Below are 24921 nucleotides of genomic sequence, written 5' to 3' on the forward strand. Positions count from 1 at the left end.
AGCTTCTATATTACTTAGAAAGGGGATTATAAAAAAAAAAAACCAAAGAAAGAAAAGAAGACATAAGATAAGAAAATTTGATGTTTGTGACTAACTGAATTTGTTGAAAGAAAAGAGGGTAACGTTGTCTTATTGTAAAAGAGGCTGCTTTTTTGCACTTATAAGAAATAAAAGGTACATATTACATCTCTATTATAGTTGGGGCAGGCCAAAAAAAACTGCACAGACCACATCTATAGACCTCTTAAATGCTGAGGCAGAACAAATGGATAAAGAAAAACATGGCCCCTTATAAAAACACAATCACACACCACCTGTGTTATTGATATTCCCCAGGGACATGACCGCACCTGATCTCGTCTCCACTGTTGTTTCGGAGTGTGACGTAAGTATATAAATAACCCACAAATGAAGGCTTACAAGGTAAAACAAAGCCCACCATTTAGCCGTTGAATTCCTCCTCAGAAACACAGCACCTGCAGAAAAAATTGTGTCCAACTGCCGCATCAACGACCAGAAGTGCTGCCCACCAGATCGAATTCTGTCTTCCAATAGAGGCTTCAGCTTTGAATCAGAAATATCCCATGATCCCGACTCCAGATCATCCCTGGACGAGAGTAACAACTTGTTTTCTTCCAGCAATCTTGAAACAGCCTGCAAATATTGTTATACCCGATAGCCCCATCAAGGTCTACAGTCTGGAATGGTAAAACAAGGTTGGAGGTAGACAATGGTGGTAAATAGTAGTCCAGGGAAGAAATATACCTCGATTCTAAATAGTAGCATTGCCTTCTCCGAGGAAAGAGCCTCCACCTAATTGAACAAGTAAAATTTCAAATCTTACAAGCCCGTGACATTTCTCATTCAGTTAATGCATAATTTAGAAAAGGCAAAATGAATATCGTCAATGGTTATGAACTCCACAATGAGAATTCTAAATTAAGCACTAGTCCAACTTATGCTCATTTTGTCATTTACACTATCCATACATCCCCTTTATTTAAAAGGAATGCCAATTTTAGCATCCCTATTGCTAAAGTACCCATGTTGTGTATGCTAAGGACACCCCATCCATATTTATCCCTTCAAATCCAAAGTTCATCCATGCATCAAAAAAGAAACCTTTACTATCAAAATAAAATAGAAACCTGGGCTTGTTTCTGAATTAAATGGTCAGTCAGCTGGCCTAGCCTCCTTTTGAGCTCAACTTCTACTACTGTTGGACTCTCCATCTCCTTCCGTGTCATTTCAATGTTTGCTTCCAGCTTCTTTGCCTGAGTCAAACAGGTTGTTTGTAAGTTCAATATCAGATAAGGCACATATTAAAAAAAAAACAAAAAAGGTTGAACATGAGATAAAGCGAAACTCAAAACAAATTATAAAACAATGAGTCAATGTATTAATAACTGAGTCAACAGTCCAACATGCAACCAACAATATGATTGTGAACACCAAGTTGAACAACAATCTAAAAAGATGCATATCAAGTTGAGAACCAATATTATATGGACTGTGCAAAAGTTGGGTATTGATGTATTTTTAGAGTTCCGGACTATCCCACTTCTTAGCATGAAGAAACACCAGTGAAGTCTTCTCCTACGCAAGAATCAGTATACAAGTATGTTTTAAGCATCCAAAAATTGGGCTCAGGTTATGATCCCCGAATCCACACTCTGCATAGTCATCTTTGGTTAAATCTGTTTCTAGAAATGGGAACAGAAGCAGTTTATGTCTTCTTCTTTTCTTATTGAATCCAGTACTTACCTGTCTCCAGAAGCATGAGTCAGATAAATCCTACACACTATACGCATATGGGTAGGCAAAAAGTGTTTGTGAAACCATCGGAAGGGTACACATTGTGGAATTATTTGTTGTATCAATTGCTAAAATGAGTACTTCCATAGTTTTAAAAGATGCAAGCCACACCTAAGGTGCAAAAGTCTCCCATGGCTTAGGAGAAAGGTGCAACACAAGGCACGTGCCTAAGCAAAGTGAAATGCTACTTGTAATACATATCAATTTTCTAAAAAAAATTTTCTTTTATAGGTGAGTGCAAATAGTATTAAAACGCCAAAAGGGGCATACCAAAGTACACGGTGACGACTGCTAAATAGCGCCAAAAAGGATTGGGAAAACAAAAATACTTCCTCCCTCGATCTGACTCCAACTATATCAATTTTCTAAAATATTGACCTATTTAAGTTGGTTATTTATGTGGTTTGATGCTATTTTGGGATTAAAAATAAATCTAATCAAAAGTGAGCTCATTCTAGTTGGGAGGGTCGAGTACTTGGAGGGCTTTTGAATTAGGTTTTAAGGTGGGAGAGCTTCCGAGCACTTACTTAGGACTTCCTCTAGGTGCCCCTCATAATTCTCTGGCAGCTTGGGATGGGATGGAAAAGAGGTTTCATAAAAGATTGATAATATGGAAAATACAACATATTTCCAAAGGAGGGAGACTCACTATGATTCAAAGCACTTATCTAGCGTGCCCATCTACTTCATGTTGTTTTGGATGTTGAGGATAGTGAGTTTGAGGTTGGAATAAATTCAAAGGGATTTCTTATGAGGTGATGGGATCTTAGAAAGAAAGCCTCATTTAGTGAAGTGTGTTACTGTTTGATTAGATAAGAGAAAAGAGGGGGAGGGAGGGGGGGCTAGGAGGCGTCTTTCTTCACTCAACAAGCCCTTCTTTGCAAGTAGAAATGGTGTTTTGCAATGAAAAGGAAGATTTTCTGGAGGCAAATTATAAGTGGTAAATATGGGGAAGTTGAAAGGGGGTGGTGTTCTGAGGAAGTGAGAAACAAGTATGACGTTGGGTTATGAAAGTCCATAAGGAAATTGTGGGAGATTATCAATAGTAGAGTCTCCTTCTCTATGGGAAATGGAAGGAGAATAAAATTTTGAAAGGATAAATGGTGTGGTGATGAGTCTTTATGTGTATCTTTTCCCTCCTTATTTGTCATAGCTAGTTCAAAAGAGGTGTAAATGGTGGATTTGTGGATTTAATCCAATGTAAGGGGTGCTTGAACTCCTAGCTTTTCTAAGTGTCTAAATGACTGGGAGATTGAGATTGTGGAGTTTCTTGTCAAGGCTACAAGATAAGATGGTGAATGGAAAAGGAAAGGATAAGGGGATATGGTTGAACTCCGTTAAGTCCCTTTACTTTCTCCTAGAGCCTGGGAGATCAATGTCTTTCCCAATAGGTGTTGTTTGGAATGAGTGGGTTTTACCTAAGGCGAGCTTTTTTGCTTAGGAGGCGTCTTAGGGGAAAAAACTTCGACACTAGATTAGCTTCAGAAGAGAGGTTGAACATGGAGAATAGATGTTTCCTTTGTCATATCCAAGAGGAGTCAATTTACCACATCCTACTACATTGTGACAAGGCAAGGGTTTTGTGGCAGCTTATGTTATCTCTCTTTAGTGTTTCTTAGGTACTACATTCCTCCATAAGAGACTTTATTAGGATGACGTGACTCCTTTGTTGGAAGAAAATGAAAAAAAAAAACAGCTCATTTGTGCCTCTTTTGAACAATTTGGAAGGAGAGAAATAGAAAATCATTTGATAACAAGGAACTCTCTAACCAAAGATTGAAAAGCTTGTTTCCTTGTAACTTGTCGTCTTGGGCAAGTTGTATATAGTTGAAGGCCCGATGTTCTTATTTGACTTCATTGATTGGTTGGGTTCGCATTTAAGGAGGGAGTAGTTTTTTGTTATCCCTTGTCCTTTTTTTTTTTTTTTTGCACCTTTTGGCAATCATTGTATATGTCCTTTATACTTTGGTGTACCCTTTTTGACGCTTTTTTAATACTATATTTCTTTATCTATCATTTTTTTTACCCTAAAATATGATCTAAAATCTAATCCAATCAATAAAAAAATTTAAATTTCCAAATATTTAAAATAAGCATTTGAAAAAAAAAATGAAATTATATAAATTTTAATATATGGTTAGAAATTTCAAGAATAAAAATGTTTTAAAAAAAAATAATAAAGTAGACTAGGTGCACCTCTCTAACAAGGCACTCGCCTTAGCAAGTGAGGCATTATAACTAAGGGAGTGGTTGTGTCTTGAGCCTAGGCTTCACAACTATGAGTAGTTCATGAAAGATATTTGAATTAAGTGCCTTCAATACCAGATTAAATGGCAAAACTTATGGTCCAAAACCATCTGATCATCTTAGATTTTACCATGTATAATCAGAGGTGTGTCAACTTATCTTCAAGCTATATGGTAAACCCACGTGAGATTTAAGAAGAGTACTTTAACATACTCCTTTTATTTAATGTCGAAGCATTTACAACACCAAAACCACTGCAATCTAGAAACATTATGACTTTCAGAAACTAATAATATTATATTAACAGTGCTAAAATGCATCAAGAAGACTGATTTATCCAAAAAAAAAAAAAGAAATGCATCAAAAAGACTGAGAAAACAAACCTTGTCTTGCAACCGTCCAATTTTGTCAGTAATGAAAGAGTACTCCGCCTCAAGTATCTCTTTCTCAAATTCAACTCCTTTTGCAGCCACCAACTGCAAAATTTTCATTAAAAACCAAAGATTACCACAAGCTGGATTGAAGAAGCTGTCAATGTGGAAAGGAAATAATAGCAAGCTGAAGACCATAGCCGAAAATGAGAAGCAGTATCCTCCCTAAACCTGAGTCATTCAATAAAATCATTGCAGCCAGAAAATGACTTACATGGCTTAGAGAGGTTCCCATCTGATGAGCATTGGAGATCCTCCTTTGTTCTACAAGGACAAAAAGGAGCATCCAGATCTCAGATACCAAGCTAAAATAAGCTGATATGTCTTGTATCAATAAATTAACCATTTTACATCCTTCATGTGACACTAAGTCTACATGGATTTTCATATATGCAGTCAATGGAAAGTTTCATGAGAAGGTATATGTTCATTGGCAAGGGATAAAAAGACATTCAATACCACTATATCCTTAATAGCATTTGTCTCCATAACAAGCAGACGCAACTTATAAAAGTATCTAATGAGTGATCAGTTATGCAATAAGCTAAACAAAATCTTAGCTGCTTCTTTTTTTCCGTTTATTTAATTTAATGGCTGATTAGTTGATAAAAATAGTGAGTAAATTTATAATTGATAAGCTATTGAAAAATCTAATCTAAATCCAAAGTTTCTTAGATAAACAGCTAAGATTTCCTTAATTTATCACCATTTCATCCAGACTTATCCATGTAAACAAGGGAGGGATGAGGAAGACATTGCCCATTATGTGATGGTTTTAGAGTTCTTCTAGGCATAGCTTCATAGCGTTCGAGAAGAGCAAAAGATGTATTTGTGCACAGAGATGTGAAAGGCCAACGGGTTGACTGTAAAAGGATGTTATTTACAGTAAGGTGGCTATGCTGGCAGACAGGCATATAGGAATTGAATGAAAGATCTACAATCTATCTCTGATTGGCAGGCTCAGAAAATTAGCCATCTTGCAGAGAATGGCTGGGGAATTAGATATCTCTGCTTGAAAGCATGTTCATGAAGAAGAGCCAAGGATTTCTTGAAAGTACAAAGAAAGAAGCAGTGTTGTCCAAATAGAAGCAAAATGGTGCAGGACAAATATTTGCAGGAGGTTGCTGGATGTTATCAAACGAAATTCAAATTCAATCAATGAAATACAAAAAACAAGGGGGGATGACTTGTATATAGCTTTGTATAACTTTCTCTACTATTGCCCCTTTCTCTTGTGCTATTCATACCTCTTTATTATTGCTCCTGCAGAATCCCATGTTCTATAACGACAAAAATCTATCTTATTAATATAAGAAGGATAGAAAAAAGATCAAGCGAATAGATGAAGGAATTATATCAAGAAATATCAACATCATTGTTCCTGAAGACTTTGGTTCTCATGGGTTGTTGAAGAAGTAATTGGTCATCAAGATAAGGTGGAAAATATGGAAATAGCAAATTTAATTCAAAAGTACATCTGCATCTTGGGTTTCAGCCTGTTATCAAGATCTGTACCCCTTAACAAACCAATTTGGCATCTGAGACAAAGTAATGGCATACAAAAGGAGTCTAGTTCCTTATCTTTGCAGGCAATTCAAAAAGCTGATATGAAGTCACAAGGAATTGATTTCAACTTATCAGTTTCAACCCTTATTGCAAATATAAACACTAAAAATTCAAGTTCTCAATTTCATAAACCAAAAGAGTAGAAGTTGTCCTAAACCCTAGGCCACCTCCACTTTATCCTGGATAGACATATTCTTAATTTCTTAAGGTCGTGTTTGGTTGGCCGGATATAGCATGGGATAGGATAAGAGAGGGGATATTATATCCTATCCCATGTTTGGTTGGTGATGAGATAGGATAAGTTATCCTATCACTTATCCTATCCAATGTTCAACCAAACATGGGATAAGATAAGTAATGGGATATATCATCCACCCTCTCTTCTTTTTTTATCCCTTTACATGGGATATGTTAATCCCATGGTAAGATATGAGATATGCATATTCCATGTATGATAAATTTATTTTTTATCAATTTTTTATTTTTTAAAATACTCATTTTACAAAATAATTTTTGATATTATAAATTAAATTTATGATTAAAAAAGAAAAACGAAAAAAAAAATATTTATAAAATAATATTAATATATCATATATAAATTATTTTTATATATTAAATAGCATAATATAAAAAAATTTATTTGTAAAGTTCAAATAATTTAATCATGAATATTGTTAAACATAACAAAATTTTCATTTTTTTAAATTGAAAATATTTAAATGTGATATAATTTTTATTTTAAATATTAAAAATAATATATATTTCTTTTTTTTTTATTCATTTCACAAATTAAATATAAATATAATATGGTATAGAATATGCTATTTTAAAACATCATGTCTGTAGGATATGTATATCCAAGAATATCATATCTTATTGGAAATCATATCTCATCCAATGGGATATGATATATTAGGATATACATATCCTATCCTATCCTATCCCGCCAACCAAACGTAGCCTAAGTGATTTTGGTATTAAATTGATATTTCTTGCTATGTTTCAACAATATATAATCCTCATTAGATAGTTCATAAGATATTAAAATCCCCAAACCACTACCTTCGGTGAGTAATAGTACTGACATCCGCTGAAACCAAGAAAAAAAGAAGAGAGAAAAAAAAAAAACACATATACAAAGTTGAGAGAGTTATTTCACAAAAATCTGAAAAAGTATTTACCTTCAAGGGCAACTTCTTTCAATTCAATTTGTTGCCGGATTTCTGCCACCCGATTAACCTAGTCCACAAAGACATGTAAATTTAACACCCTTATCAATAGGTGCGAGAGAAAATTTCATAAATTGTAACATGAAGATGTCCAAGAAAATTTCATAAATTCTAACATGAAGATGTCCAGAATTACATATGCACTGTCTCATGAAGTAATAAACAATCAACAAAGCCAAAAGTGCATTGCAACTTCAGCCACCTAAAAAATTGACTGTCTATATGTCATTTGAACCTGAAAAGGAACACTAATAAAACAGCCTCACTACAGTCAAGTTTTTTTTATTTTTTTTTTATAGGTAGCCTCAGTACAGTCAAGTTAATGAGTGGAAACCATTTCATCCTGTTATCATACAACACAGTTTTGTGACATCAACACCCAGAATCTTAAAACCATATGGCTCTAATATTTCTGAAGCACCCAAATAATACTATAGTTTGAAAATTTGTAAAAGCAAATTTTTCTATATGTATATAGTGATAGCTAATATTGTTTGTTTTTTCCCCGTCTTTCTGGGTAAGACTGGACAATAAAAAGAGGTTACACTGAAGTTCAATAAATTAAAATTGTGCCTAATTTCGATAATGGCCATTTTCATTGTACCTTTTTTTTTTTTTTTTTTTTTTTTGATAAGTAAAGAGAGGTAAAAATATATTAAAAAGAGGTGCTAAAACAGTGACTCAAGGTAAACAAAAAAGATGCACCAACCCCCACCCAGCTGGAACAAAAACAGCTGTCAACAAGGAGGTACAAAAAAAGACCCCACCCTCAATGAGAGCCCAACCAATCAATGAAACCAACTAACGTTGAAGGACCATCTTTTATGAACAATTTCATTGTACCTTCATTTACCATTTATCTGAAAATCTAAGAAATTGAATGAAGCAGACATTTTTCTTGCCAATAGAAACTTGAATTAAGAAGACATGGGAGAAGATTAACCAAAAATCTCAACATACCTCTACTTCAAGATTCCATTGGGCAGTAGCCAGGGATCTTGCAAGTTCAGCATTGACAGTCTGTAACAACTTTTCACCTTTAGTTGACAAAAAAGAATGACCTGAATATATGTATTGCTCAAACTTCAATGAAGCAAAAAATATTTGGTGCCAATTATGGCAAATAAAAAGGGGATTAATAATGTTCCAACTAAAATGCAGATCAGGCATCGAAAATTGTTTGCAATACCTCAAGCTTAGCCAATCTTGCAAGGGCTTCCATTCTAGTATTATTATGTTTCTGCTTCTCTAACTCAACAGCTTCCATTGTTTCCATCATTGTTGTCTGGAGTTCTGAAGCCTGAAGCCAGAAAGAAGATAAAATTGGACATACAAATCAAGCAAGAGTCTAAAGCAAAGTACAATAAAGATGCTAAAGTGTGTGGAGTTATTGTTTAGTGGGCTTTAAGATGTTTTGTAACCAACATTATCTACATTCGATTCCTATATTTGCCTTGTTAGATTTTATATGGCAAATTTCATTCATTCAAGGGACTTTTGATTTTGTAGTGCATTGCATTCTTCTTTGGACCTTCTTATTTAAACTGAATTAATCAACTTTCAAAAATTGTTTGTATAAACAATTATTCAAATACTTTCACATCCCATGTACTAGACAGGTTAAAAACTAGTTCGTAGATAATAATAGATAAATAATTAGCAATTAAGACAGAAGTATTTCACTTCACAAGATAATTTATCAACTTTCCTGAACCGTCAATTTTCATAAAGCCAGTGTGGCTAACAAAAGGTAAAGATATCCTAGAAACAGAACATGAAATTAATATGTCAATATCAATACATGGTGTTATTCTCGCAAGTGTCAGAATTGGGGTGTCCAAGGTGAGGAAACTTGATGCAGATTGATCCACGCAGTAACTGACTATAATCAAGTAATGGTGGCCAGGGCTTTTGTGTTTTGGCTTCTGTTCAAGGCATTTTTTTCAGAAATTAAAATGAAAAGCTTGCTGAGATTTATACATAGAAAGGAAATTTGGGGATTTTAGTGTTAAGATAGCCAGGGCAAAAGTAGTATTCGGTTTTAAGATCATAAGGCAAGACTTAAGAAATGAAATTTGAGTTGCAGGAAGGATGATTGTGTGTGTAACAGAGTGCTGAAATCAAATAATGGTGGGTTATGAATTCAGTTTTTTAGGCCTTAAGGAGGGGAAGGAGGAAATAGGCTTTTGGATGAGATAAACATCAGATTGGTATGGCTTAGGGCATCTTATTAGCCGAACTTAGAAGGAAAAGCTTGCTGAAGTTTCTACACAGCAAGGGAAATTGAGGATTTTAGTGTTAAGGAATTGGGGTAAGAGTGACATTAGGATTTATGATTAAAAAAGGTGCAGTCTTAAGGAATAAAATCAGGGTTTGAGGAAGGATGGTTCTTCGCGTGTACAGAGTGCATACCAAACAATGGAAGTAAATTAAAAAAAAAAAAATAGATAAACCTTGAATTTAATTAAAGGCTCCTAAGAATCTCAACTATGAAAGAAATTAATGGACTCCCACCAATAAATGAGTGCAAACTCTGCAGAGATTTTTATTTGTTTTTTGGATAAATAAAGAAAATGTATTATAGATAAAGGAGGGTATACAGGATGTATGTAGAGATTTTTATTTGTTGAATTTATTTTTAATTAAAATTCTTGGATTACCACTACCTTTCTTGCTTATTTAAAAAGTATATTACAAAATCCCACTAACTAAAAAAAATGAACTCTCTCAAAATAAGAAGCTTCTTTAAGCAAGGCTCAGGAAACAATAACAATGATTAGCTCCAAAATTCTAATCCTACTTTGATTTAGAAACTTTTATTAGAAAATAAAAAATAAATAAATCTAATGTCTAAAGAAGACATTATTGGAGGTTGGGTCAGTCAAGGAAGAGTTTCGTTAAATAATTGAGCTTAAGAAGAAAGCCATCATGTTCAAGACGAATAAGGAATATTGAGTTAGTTTATTTCAGTACTAATAAATGCATAATTTCAAGAACTATGGCACCTCATAATCTCCAATAGAAATGCAGAGGTGTTCTTAGTTCTTAACTTTTTTCTATCTACACTTTAGCCTGGTTTCTAGTACAAGTAATAATCTAGGATGAAACACAACATGGGTTTTCCTTTTCTCCAAAACAAATTAATCCATTGTACATCTAATTCATAGGAGTGTAAGAAATTTCTACCAAACAGAACAAGATTCTATTAAAATCAACATTAACAACAAAACAATAACGGGAATGACAATATTAATAAAAAAATGTATGGAATGACCTCTTGTGCTTGCTGTTTCTCTCTCTCTTCAAGTATTTTCTCTAAGCTTTCTTTCTCCCCCTCCAACCTTGCCACCATATTCTCGCGTTCTTTGATTGCCGCAACAGCTTTAGCTGCCTGTTTCTCGGCCAGAATCTGCTTTCTTCTCCTTTTCCTTTCCTCCCTGATGCGTTCACTTTCTGAGTCAGACGAGGAAGCAGAGTCTGTATCTGAATCAGACCTTTCATCACTTACAGAAGTAGTTCCTTTCAACTCAAGAGAGACTGAACTCCCAAGCCAGCATTTGACTCCCCTAACCTTTTCTGCTCATCATTGATGCCTTATTCATATCAGGTATCCTATCACCTCTTTCAGCCACCAATTTTGTTTCCAAAGGATGATTTTTATCAACCGAATGCCCCTTAGATATAATCCTCCTTCCATCCTCAACACTCCTTTCTGGATTCGCGTCATCTCTCACCGCCATCACAAGTTCCGATTCTTGTGCTTCCACATACTTACCATCATTTCGCAACTCAGCCCTCGATGTTCTATCCACTGAGTCTGAACGTCCCAACTCTTTCTCATCACTCAATTTCCTATCCAATCCACCTGCATTCTCTCTATTTCCTGGTCCAACATCAGACCTTCGCTGAGGCTTCGAAGCACTATTATTACTCCTATAATTCCTCTTCGCTTCCAGTCCTGACAAATTCAAACCTGAACTCGCCTGCCTCCGCCCATCTTTCCGCAGACCACGAATCCCAGACGTTCCATTAGTCCGATTCGCCCCAAATGGGGTCTCTTGATTGGCGTGCTGAGGAGTTCAGTCCAGTCACTGTCCGTAAGATTAGACCTAGGGCTCGAAAAAGGTTTTGATGGACTCGTAACCTCTTTGTCCCGATCTTGACTATTAAGCACATTGACATTGGGATCGCTGTGCAATTTCCCCTGGAAATCATAGCTTTCTTGTGTTTTTTTCTTCAGCTGATCTTTCAGAGGCAGAACCCCTCCAGATTTTTGCGGGAATCTTCTCATCAAGTTCATCTGATTGCGGCCTCTCGTTCTTCCCCAGAGACTCTGCCGCTTGCTGATCGATCTGAACGGTCAACTCAACACACTCAATGAATCAATTTAAAGAGAAAACAAAGACAGATCCATTTCAAAAATTACAACCCTAGATTTCCATTTTAGCCAAATTTTTATTAATTGATTTTCTCGATTATTCTTGGGACCAAACAAGAAACTGAAAAAACAAAAATGGTAACAGAAGAAATTGAAATTGCCTGTTGAAGTAAGGTTTCTGCAACTTTGAGCTTCGATGATATCCATCCAGCCATGGCCGTCCGATTCAACAGTCCTCGAGATGCGTATCGGATGTGAGCACTAGTCGCTCATGGCGCATTTTAGCGCTTGATGCAGTGCAGTTGTGAGTTGATAACGGAAGATGGAGGAGGAAGACCATGGAAATTAATGCTAGAATAACATAACAGTGCAACAATTCTTCGTCACAGACGCATATACAACATTGATCTTTGTGGTGAGATAATATCCGTACTGTGGCTTTGGTGGAGAGGAGCGATGATAACTGCACGGCAAGAAATTTATTTACGATTATGACCTTCCAACGAACAGCATTACTCGGGGTGTTTGGTTGCAATGATTACTCAAGTCGTAAATGGGACGAGGGATAGCCCTCTCTGAATAGTAGTTTTGCCTATTTTTTTCAGGGTTAAGATGGTCAAATTTTGTTGCCTAGCTTTGTGAAAGTCTTTTTCATTTCTTTGGTTTAATATAAGGAATTATCTATCTTATTTGTGTTTAAATTCAAGTTAATATTTTTTTTTTATCAAAATTAGAACTAAGTTAGGTTTTTCTTTAATAAAATTAACTTACATCATTTCAATTTCGGACCAACTCAATTGATTAAGTTTTTTCTTTGGATAGATTTGATTTGAAATTTTACCTAATTGCTTAAGTTTAGTTCGATTTTGAAGTAATAACTTTTTCTAATTAAGCTAACTATAACCAATATTGTGATGTCCCACATCGGATAGGGGAGAATGTTTTAAAGCCGTGAGGGTTCCCTTGGGCCCAAACCACCCCTGGTAAGGGGTGTTTGTTTGTTTGGCCCCGCAATCTCATGGGACACAATAAGGAAGTTGTGTCTGCATGGGGGTGTTTGTAATGTCTCATATCGGTTAACTAAGTAGATTTAAAACAATATCTACACAGTTGGGTACGGTCGTTACAAATATGACCCTTCATATGACTTTTTTTTATTGTACTATTTTTATGCCATTTAGATTAGTGTGTCTAAATTCCTAATTTTTTTTTTCTTTAAGGCCTTATTTGTTACATATTCCAATAATTTTAAAAATATACTTGTGAAATTTTATAATTTAAGAGTCCAAAAGTTACATTTGTGATTGAAAAAAGATAAATATTTTATAAATTTTGAAAACCTAGCTCTTGAAATGATTTTTTTTTTTAAATGAAAGCTCAAAAGCCCCAATAAATAATATTATATATTATATATAATTGGGCTTACAATCAATCTAACCTAACCAAATACATTATGGTTATGTTTGGTAATGGAAAATTTAAGTATGATTACGAGGAAAATAAAATAAAATGGAAAAGTAAAAAAGGAAATAAAAAATAAAAATAAATTTAAAATCAATAAATCAATTTTATATATTTTTCAAACTCATTTCACTTATTTTCCTTAATTATATAAGGATTAGATGATTTTAAAATACATAAATTTTAAACTAATTTCAATTATGTTTAATTTTTTATTTTTCATGATAATAGTAATAGTAAGTCTGAGAAAAATAAAAAATATGCCTTAATGAACTACAATATTTAATTTTCTGCTTCTATTGTAACCAATTCATGCTAAAACAATTCCTTTAATTATTTATATGTCCAAACAGATAAAGAAATATAACATTTTGATATGCTTTCTTGATGTTAAGAATATAAACGTATTATTAATAAAATATAATCCATAACAAGATACGTTGTAAAGTGAAACAATATTCTCCTTTTTCTTTGCACGATTTTATTCATTTTGTATGATCATGAAAGAATAAACATATAAAAGAGATTTGAAAGAAAGATAAGACACATGGATATTGTCAAATTTGAATCCAAAATTAGCTCTTAAGCTTTTATGAGAAATAAAAATACATTCATCTTGAGCAACAACTTGATTGTTTAGTCGCAGATACTTCATGATCAACATGAATTATTTCTTCCCAATTATAAGAGGTTTGACCGGTTCATTGAGCTTTGCTTCTAAGTTTTTTTGACTAGTAACTTCATGGATTTTAGTAATCATATGAAGAAATGCCTCTTCCACATTCAAATTCTCTAAAGCCGATGTTTCCATGAAGCATAAGCCTTCCGTTTCTGCTAGGGTTTTTCCTTCTTCCTCATCAACTTCTCGAGAATGACCTAAATCCGATTTATTTCCAACTAGAACAATCACCATGTCAGGTTTACCAAAATCTCTCAGCTCACGTAACCATTTTTCAAATTTTCAAACGTCGCACGTCGTGTTATGTCGTATACTAACAGGGCACACAAGAGCTCCACGATAATATGAGCTTGGTGATGGCTCTAAACCTGTAATCAAATTACATTTACATATGAAAAGGAAAGATCTAACTTAAATATCCACATATCACAAACATTCTAACTTTATTCAAGTACTAATTTCTTTGCTATATACCTTACAAAGCTCAATGACAAAAAATAGCTAAATTAAAAAAAAATACTTAAATTAAATAATATTTGTTTAAACATATCAACAACTATTTAGATGACATTTACTATTTCTTTTTTCTTTTTTTTTCTCATGGGTTGCATGGGGTACTAATCACCATCTTTATAGACAACTTATTTTATTTTAATTTTTCTATGTAAAAGTTGTCTAAGTGGGAGGAAAATGATGTTCAATTAAAGTTAAAATTATCTAAAATAACCCTAGATATACTCTTTTTTTTTTTTTTTACCAGATTTTGTTTAATCTAGTATCATACGAATTCTTATTTTTGTTATTGATAAAATCCAATAAATTTATTTAATTTTCATATCAATGAATTAAAATAAATAAAATGAATTTGAAATAATAAATAAAAATAATTTATTGAGTTTTAATTTATTTTTTCTTTCCTTCTACTTTTCTTTTGTATTTTCTTTCTTACATTTTTCCTCAAATTTCCTAGAAATCAAACATAGTCTAAAAGTATATGATAAAAATTAAGATTATTGAATGAAATATAAATATATGAGAGCAAATATAAATGAACAAAATCAATATATAAAAGAATAAGATAAAAATATAAAATAATGGTATCAACCTTAAGCACAAAACAATAACAACTAAAGCCTCGCCTCCTATCCTAATTACTTGAGGCATTCCTTAATATTTTTGTGTGGGTTGAAGGCATTAGTGAAGGGTTGTGACTTGTGCATGTGGAGCCTCATGAAATGTCTTAAGCTTGGCAGGAAGTGGGGGAGTCTCCTACTTCAATTTAAGAAATGAGACAACTGATGTGATGAAATAGAGTACCACATGGCTATGGGAGTGTACATGAGACAAATGAATTTTGTAAGACAATGAATTTTGTTTTTCTTTATGGTTGTTTTCTTTATTTTGTTTTTCTTTATGGTTGTTTTCTTTATGTACCATAAAGAAAACAAAATGAATTTAACATGGTTACCCTAATACAATATTTTCAAATTAAACCTATCACCCTTTTTGTCCCCATTTTATGTAGGCTCTATTACTAATTTAAATTTAAAAGAATCGATATTATTCGAATTTTATACCAAATTTTTTATATATGAGTCACAAAGGTCATGTTTGGAACTATTATTAAAAATAGTTTTAAATGAGAGATTTTTTTTCCAATTTAAAAAGTCACATTTAATAAATTTTCACTAAAACAGTTTTTTAAGAATTTATTTTAGAAGTTGTTTATGTGAACCAAATTTAAGACATTTTTAGATGTTTCTTTTTAAATTGCTTGGAAAACAATTGAAATTATGTAAAATCATTTAAGAAATTTTCATGAGTTTCCAAAAAACATTTTTTATCTCAAAATTGTTAGAAAGATTTGTTTTCAAAAGTTATTTTTGAAAACATTACTAACTAGACTCTCTCAAATATCTAAAAACTGGTTGGATTAAGAAACGATTCTCTAAGACTCAATTAAAAATATTTTGTAGTTTTCTTATTTGTATCAACATTTAGAACCTTCTGCTTACCCTAAAATCAGGTTTAATTTACATTACGAATTATTTGAACCTAACCTAAATTGATTTCAAGTTGAATATGTTTTACATTAAGAATGATCTGATTGATCAAATTTATTGCATAATCCTACTCAACCAAATCCAACTAAATTAAACCACCAATTATTACAATAATTCCCATTATGTTGTCATTTTACACCATCACCTTAGTTGAATCATAAAATTAACTTCCAATAACTTTCAATCATACTCATCAAACTCCATGCTTCCTCCTCAAAGATCTTTAAAATCCTTTATTTTTCGTAACTCAAAGACATATAAAAATTGAATCACATTGGAAAGTAACAAAAAAGCCCTTTTGCTTGGAAGTTGAAAATACTAATAGTTGTAGCACAAATGGGACACATGAAGAACATAGGAACTACCAAATTAAATTACTATGAGAAGACAAAATGAAGAGAAAATGAACTTTTTTCTAATGCTTCCTTGTGACATAAACAAACAAGACACAAAGTTAAAGCATATAAGCATGGAAGAAAAAGAGGCCCAACTATCTTTTCTTGTGGAGGAGTGCTTCGCTTTATGGAATATTTAATTGTTTATTCTTCTCGTGAACCCCTTTTTAGAGATAATTTTCATTTTTCAAATCATATGAATTGGATTAAGGACAAGAGTCATCACATTCTTGGGTCCCACACTATGACTCCATAGTCTCCATGATACCTGTCTTTGCTAAAGTCTTTTGTTTAGTTTCAAAGTTGATAATGTTCATCAAGAAAGCATATAAAGTTTGTACCATTTTGTTAATTCATGCTTCTTTTTTCCTTCTAAAGCTTGAGGATATTAATACTTTAATAATGTGCTTGATAATAATAAATAATAATAAAAAAAAGTAGTGAATATAGAGGTGAATTAGGAAAGGAATATTCTAACAAAAGTGGATTTTAATTTTTATAAGAATAGGAAGTATGAAAGGTGTTTTTAAAAATTGTTTTTATTTTTTTATTTTTAAAAATAAGTTTAAAAAATATAGTCAAATTGACCTTTTATTTTTTTAAATGATAAAAAAAAATTTTACTTATTATTTAAAAATTATTATCTACTTCATTTTATTTATAAAAAATAACGATAAAATAATGTTAAAAAATTTTAACAGTAATTTTTTGTTTTTAAAAATAAAAAACTATTTTTAAAATATATGACCATGCTCTAAATGATCCAAATACTCGAATATTAAATATTCATAATATTGATTTTATGACTTTTGGGCATTTTAGATATACTACTTTTAATATTTAATTGAATTAGATTAAATTAATATTATATATATATATATACACATAAAGGGATTTAATTACATAAGTTTCTTTTATTAATAATCAATTTTAATTTTATGTTCTTCCAAGATTAGGCATTTTTATCCATGAATAAAAAATTTAAATTATATTATATAGAGAAATTAGAAAGATTACCTATGGGTTTGTTTATAGTTTTTTTAATATATATATCACTTATATTTCAATTTCATTTATATTTATAAAGTAATAAATGAGGCGTTCCTATCTAAATCCCACCCAAAAGAACAAAACCATTATTTAATTCCAATAATATTTCTTTCCTTCCAATTCAATAATGATAAAAACACTAAACCCTTCACATAATTCAAACTTTGAAATGGAGGAGGACCCAGTCTCAATAAAATCTCACCAACTTTTTTTTTTTTTGTCTAAAGTGCTTGACAACCCAATTAAAAGACCAAAAATGAGCACCATATTATTATGAAATTATCAAAATTAATCAATTATCTCCCTAATATGTGCTTTGTACTGTGTATAACTCTCTATGATCATATAAAGGATGAAGACCCTAATCATATAAGCCACTTTTGTATCTCTACAACATCAAGATCAAGTAGAATAAAGCTGAAGGAAGAAGGAAGGAAGGAAGGAAGGAAGAAGAAGGAAGCATACCGTTCTTGGCCAGCAGTGTCCCAAATCTGAGCCTTGATGAGCTTGTCTCCGACCTTGATATTCCGGTAAGCGAATTCGACTCCGATGGTGGGCTTGGAATCTAATCGGAATTCATCCGGGAGAATCTGGACAGAAGATTAGATTTTCCAACTGCAGAGTCCCCAATTAGAACAGCCTTGAAGAGGTAATCACACTCATCATCGAAAGAATCTGCAGCCATGTATGTAAACAACGGTATATATACTTGGGTTTTTCTTTCTTCTTCTTTGGTCTCTGAGGAAGGAGACGAAGAAGGAGGAAAAATGGAAGAAGAGAATAGGTTGGAGAAAAGAGGAAGATGGGCATGGTGGTATATGTATAAAATTCAAAAGAAGAAGTAGAACAGGAATGGTATTTCGGTGTTTGGCTTTGGAGGTATTGATTGATCACATGTGATAAAGACATGATGGGTGTTCCTTGGACTTTGAAGTTTTTACAAATTGATATGATCAAGCTGAAAAGCCAACCTCTACTCCATTATTGATGACTTCCCTCCCCAGCACTGTCCAATCATATTCCTCCACATGTCATGGTCCTACCATAATTTTAACATTTTCACAAAAGCATATATATTTTATTTTTAAAATGATACCACCATTAAGGATGGTAATTCTTGTTGGCCCATCCTTAGTTTCGTGTCAAAGCTTAAATATTCTACTATATAATCCAATCAAAACTCAAATAATAATCATAAAAAGACACACACTTAAATATTATCTAATTATTAAATAGGTAACACATAGTATATATGTCTAAATAAATTAAATATAGCATAATTAACTCATTTAATCTATTTAATAATTAGGTTGAGTTAAATCTTGTACATATCTATATGATTAATGTCTCAATCAAATATATTTATGAATCAATTAACTAATGTATTTAAAAACAAATTTAAAATGAGTTTAAATAATTTAAATATATAGTTAGATTAATTACGAGATTATTAAATGGATCAAATCGTGGAATGTAGATTAATCCAAAAATTACTTATTTATTATATGGGTTATATTGGTCAATACAAATTTAGTTTAAACTCATTTATACATAACTTAATTTTGCTAAAAGAAACGTGTTTATATTCATATCATATTAACAAATCATGTCGAACTTTATTTTCTTTAACCATCACCTCACTTTTCACCCCTCTAAGTGGTATTTCCCTTTCATAATTATCCATGTTTTTCTCTTAAACTTAATTTTTTAAAATCAAATGAACCCGATACATTTTCTATTGAAAGGTGATTTGACTTCTTCCACTTAAATGACATTTTATTTTGTAGCTTTTTAGCTCTCACTAGATTGGATCTTAAATTTTTTAAAAAGAGAGTACTATTTGATATTGTAAAGTTTTATTAATTTTTTTATAAATTAAAATAGGAATTATTAATATTCATATCAAGTTTCTTGATAAAATTATTTACATAAGGATAAAACTCTTATTAAGTTTTTAAAAAAATTCTTTTACCTTATAAACATAAATCTAAATAAAAATTATGATGGAATAAGAAGAAGTCAAAGTAATTAGGTTTTTTTCACATGCTTATGTGGCATTTCTTGATTGGGTATTCCTCAATTCTATATAACAAAAAAACTAGGTTATCAAGATTTAGTTTAATTAAGTGCCTTAAAATTATAGTAAGCTAATAATGGTTTTGTGTGTGGGTTTGACAAGTAGTTGGTGATTGGGATATATGTTTGGTAATGAACTTCGAAGTAGTACCAAAAGAAAGCAACTACCTTTTATTTTATTTATGTATTTATTTATTTATTTTATTGCTTCAAAAATAAGCAAGGGCACACAATATTCGACAACCCACACTATTGGTTCCTTTCTTAAAAAGAAAAAATAATGCATAATAAAAGGGAGAAAAAAAATATTCATATTTTGTAAATATTTGTAATTAGTTTTTTTTTATTAAATTTGGTAAAGAAAGAGATATTCAATATTTAATTAAGCACTTAAAATTTTTGAATTTACAAAAAAAAAAAAAAGGTCCATCTTAAGGGTTAACTTCTTGGACAGAAAAACATTGATGGGATCACAAGTTTTGTTGAGAATTTCCTCCTAATTCCCTTTCCTTTTCCTCAAAACAAACAGACAGTGGTTAAGGATTATTGGGAAAGCAACTTAGTGGTTAAGGATTAAGTATATGAAAGAAGGTATTCTGGGATTAACCCCACAAGAGACTTTTGGAAACTTATGTGGGACCATTTCCATTCACATTATAATGTTGACTGCCTTGCAAAGCGATTAAGATAACAATAATGATGGGTTTTTTTATTTTTTTATTTTTTTCTTTTTATAAACAAAAGGATAAGGTGAGAATGTTGCCTGTGATGCATCCATTTTTATTAAAAAGTAATTATGATGTTTTGGGTCATCATATGAACACCTATAAAAAGACACGGAATTTTTGAAAAATTACAAATCAAGTTTGTTTGGTTAGATGTACCAAAAAGATATCGGATATCAAAAGGAGGGTAAATTAAATTGGATATTGATCTCTTTTACAAATCAAGTTTGTTTGGTTAGATGTACCAAAAAGGATGGTAAATTGAATCGGATATTAATCTCTTTTACAAATCAAGTTTGTTTGGTTAGATGTACCAAAAGTTACCGGACACCAAAAGGAGGGTAATTTGATTGGATATTGGTCTCTTTTACTAATCTCAATAATTTTTTATTAATTTCAATAAATTTTAGTGCAAATAATAATAATAATAATAAAACAATATAATATAAGCAAAATAAATAAAAATAGCATCAGGCAAATACAGTTTTCATAGTGATTTAATAGTTATTTAGGTTGATGGGTCACTTGCTTTTATTTGAATCTGAAGAGTTCCTTACATTATACTTAAGTTTTCAATTCTTTTACACTTGAATTCAATACTCTAATATATTTTTACAAGCCTCGAGGAATGTTTCAAATTTTAACACAAACCCTCGAGGAATATTTCAGATTTCAACACAACCCTCGGTTCTGTTTGATTCTTAGAAAGTACCAAGGAAAAAAAATGTAAAGGAAAATTATTTTTATATTTGATTTTACTATAAATTTTTAAAATATAATTAAAATTAATTAGAAATGTATATATTTTAAAATTATTTAATCTTTATATAATTAAGGAAATTAAGTGAAATGAGTTTGAAAAAACATATAAAAATAATTTACTAATTTTAAATTTATTTTTTATTTCATTCTACTTTTCCTCTCTATTTTCTTTCCCACAAAATTTAGGGGAATCAAACATAGCCTCAAGGAATACTTCATGTTTCAATATAATTTGTTATACAATACAAGATGAAAATCTCTTAAGGAAACTTTTTATTAAAAAAAATTAATATTTTTAACATAGCAATGAATGTAAATTAGTTTTCAAGCCTTTCAAACATTTTCTCAATGTTTACAACAAAGTACACGCAATTCCTTCAAATTTTTGGATGGTCTTGTTGAACCCTACAACCAAACACCCCAACTGAGAAAACTGCAAATTCTCCTTTGGATGAAATGGATGTACAATTGTACAATTGTGACAACTCACTAAGCATGTGTCTCAAATCTTATAGATGATGCAATTAAAGAATTGGGCCATATACTATTGCCAAAATGTCCCACAAGATCTTCAATGTGAAAAATTATTGTCGATTTTCTTCTAATAATATATTAATATTTTTATAAATTTTAAAAAATAAATTAAAATGACGATCATAATATTTGGTATCATTGACAAAGTAGACTTCAAAAAAATATATGGGAAGAAGAAAATTTTGTGTGATAAAAAAAAAATCATATTCTCTTGCGTACTAAAATATTAGAGTATTTTAAATTTCTCTCAATTTCAGAGTGTTTTAAGTTATAAATTTCATATTTGATAAAAATTTGTGCCAAGGGCAACCTAAACAATATTAAAGAAATAATGTTTATTGGAATGTTTTAGGATTTTTTGGGCTAGATGCGGGCCGGATTATGGGACAAAACTTTTGGGTGGGCTTTGGGCCTACTGGCCATCTCATTCCCCAGTCACATCACATGGCCCAGGTCCTTTTTTCCTGGCAAGATGGACCCTGGGCTTTTAGCCAACCAGCCAAGCTTGACTTTTATATATTATTTATGCTAGCATAAACCATGTGACAAAGTAGGGAAAATAGGGTTCCCAATTTTTATTTATTTTTAAATATTCATTTAATATATATATATTTTTAAATGTACTTAATACATACTATTCTATTTGATAGGGTTTTTGGTTTAGGAATAACATATTAAATTCATTCACCTATATGATTAATAACATGTTTGATAATGTTTATAGGGCATGTTTTGATCTTTACAACACTTAAAAATAACTCTTTTGATAAAAAAATTTAAATACTAGAAATATTAGAAATATTTCCTAAAATTACTACCAAATGGATTCTAAATGAGTGTTTGATAAATCAACTTAATGACTTAATATGATTTAAGAACTTAATTTAAGTCATTAAGTAGACTAAATATGTTTGATAAAATAACTTAAAGTTATTTTTAAATTTAAGTATTAAGTCAAAATAATTAACTTATTCTTAATTTTAAAGCTTTTTTATCTTATTTGTCTCCATTAATTAGAATATATTTTAAAATTATAATTTTTACATATGTCTTATTTTTATAATAAATACTTTATGGTTTTCTTATATATTTACAATACTTTGAATATAAATGTTTTACAAAGAAATTTATTACTTAAAATTAATTAAACATGAGTTCAAATTAGTAAAAATAAATACTATCTAAAATTAATAAGGATAAATATATTATTTGATGATTTAAAATAAATTTTAAATTAACTCTATTGAACAACCTTAATACTTAAAGTAAAAAAAAATTAAAATTCGAAGAAGAATGATATTCTTAGTCGAATAGGAAATTACTAGTGCTTGGTCTAATGATATTTTGATGGGGATTATAGTGATCTTGTACTCATCCCACCTCACATTCGACTCTTTGGGTTCAAGAAGCTCAATCCTAGTAAGAAATCAATTCACCAAACGCTTGTTTTGGTCTATCACATATCTAACTCAAGTTTTGTGACGCATAACTAATTAATTTTGACTGGATTCTCATGTTCTTTTAGCGTCGTACTCCTGGGTGTGTGTATCAACTCATCCGTTTTGCGTAATTTAGGGTCTGGTCCCTATTCAGCTTGTGAGCCGAAAGGAGCTTTGGATTGATGCACAATTTTCTATGAACCGGGGTCTGGTCCTATTCAGCTTGTGAGCCAAAAGGAGCTTTGGATTGATGCACAATTTTCTATGAACCGGTCAACATGTGGGCCAACCAACCCATCCAAAACACCACTCTGGGCCTTGCCACACTAAACCCAAAATCTTCCATGTCTCCCACCCACCAGGCAACCCATTGAGCAACTTTCCTCTTCCTTCAAGCGCAGGTTATTTATAAAGCTCATTAAATTTGTGAGTTTTCGATGTGGGATTTGATTATAAAGAAAAATTAAATGCTACTCCGTTGCATTGTGAGAATTTGAACCTCAAATCTAAGGTTTACAAAAAAAAAAAAAAAAAAAAAAAAGACAACCATCATACTACACAATTCCTTTATTAAATATAGGTAATAATATTTTATATTAATGCTCTTTGCAATTTTTTATAATAATTATTAACAATAAATATGAAAATAATATAAATTAATTAATATAATATTTTTAAAATAATAAAATGCATAGTATGTAGATTGGGTAGATTATAAGAAGATTGCATAAGTTTCCACATAGAAAAAGGACACAGATAAAAAGTGGTTTATGCTGAATCTTACATTCTTAGCCACATGGGCTTGTAAAGAGAGAGTGTAGCCCCTCGTCCACAGACTAGGCCCAAGCCCAACCATGCCTCACAGGTTCAATCTCTATGAATTCTCTATTTTTGCTTAGCCACTTTATTGGAATTGTTCCAACAAGTTTATCCCACTTCGATTCTTTTTTAAATGTTGTTACAAATTTGGCTACTTAACCATCAGCAGCCACCGTAAAGCCACGGGCTTTTTTTAACTTGTACGGCTATTTAAAAAAATAATTCTTAAAAAATGGTATTTTGAAAAATAATTCTTAACATATGGTACTTTGATAATTCTTAAAATATGGTACTTTGAAAAATAATTTAAAATATACGGCATTTTTTGTTACTTTGAAAGTTGTTTTTTGAAGAGATACCTTCTATATTTTTCATATCAACCATAAATGTTAAAAAAAAAAATTGAGTTTATACAAAAGGTGTCTTTTGAAAAGATACCTTCCATAATTCCATAAAATCGAATATATGTTAAAAGTGTCTCTTAAAGGACACTTTTTCATAATTTTTTTTATTAGTCATATATATTAAAAAAAATGAATTTATATTAAAGAAATATAATTTCCACAATACCATAAAATCAAATTAATACTAAAGGTGTCTTTAGAAGAGACATATTTGATAATTTTCATATTAGTCACACAGTGGAAAAAATTGAATTTATATTAAAGGAGTCTATACGATTCCACAAAATTAAATTTATACTAAATATGTCTTTTGAAGAAACACTTTCCACAATTTTTATATTAGTCACCTATAAAAAAAATTAAATTTATACTAAAAGTGTCTCTTGAAGGAAAACCTTTCAATATAAATTTAATTTTATGGAATTGTGGAGCCTTTAACATAAATTTAATTTTATAAAATTGTAGAAAGCGTGTCTTAAGAAGACATCTTTAGTATAAATTTAATTTTTTTATTATGTAACTTATATGAAAACTGTAAAAAAAAATATCTATTTAAAAGATATTTTTAATATAAATTCGATTTTATAGAATTATAAAAGGTGTTTATTGAAGAGACACTTTTAATATAACTTCAAATTTTTTTAAACGTGTGTTATTGATATAAAAATTATGATATAAAAATTATGGAATGTGTCTCTTGAATGAACACTTTTAATGTAAATTCAATTTTTTTTAAACGTGTATCATTTATATAAAAATGATATAAAATGTCTTTTTAAAAAATACTTTTAAAAGAGAAAAAAGTGTCGTAAATTTGAAAATAATTTTCATTGTATTTTAAAATTTTA

At 30.9% G+C, this 24921-nt stretch overlaps 1 protein-coding gene and 1 pseudogene across 1 annotated transcript; both read right to left on the reverse strand.

Annotated features, from left to right (window-relative positions):
- Positions 1-99: 99 nt before the first annotated feature.
- LOC117904193 (golgin candidate 2-like) lies at positions 100-12103 on the reverse strand. The gene is given in 13 exon segments (XM_034816704.1): positions 100-654; positions 766-813; positions 1149-1274; positions 4446-4538; positions 4708-4757; positions 7241-7298; positions 8249-8308; positions 8478-8588; positions 10563-10829; positions 10882-11351; positions 11354-11561; positions 11563-11640; positions 11828-12103. Coding segments are annotated over 13 exon segments (1974 nt in total). The 5' UTR covers positions 11882-12103; the 3' UTR covers positions 100-303.
- A 1464-nt stretch (positions 12104-13567) lies between these two features.
- Positions 13568-18229, reverse strand: LOC117904366 (annotated as a pseudogene).
- Between the last annotated feature and the right edge of the window lie 6692 nt (positions 18230-24921).

This window comes from Vitis riparia, chromosome 17 (assembly GCF_004353265.1).
Source record: "Vitis riparia cultivar Riparia Gloire de Montpellier isolate 1030 chromosome 17, EGFV_Vit.rip_1.0, whole genome shotgun sequence".
Classification (NCBI taxonomy): domain Eukaryota; kingdom Viridiplantae; phylum Streptophyta; class Magnoliopsida; order Vitales; family Vitaceae; genus Vitis; species Vitis riparia.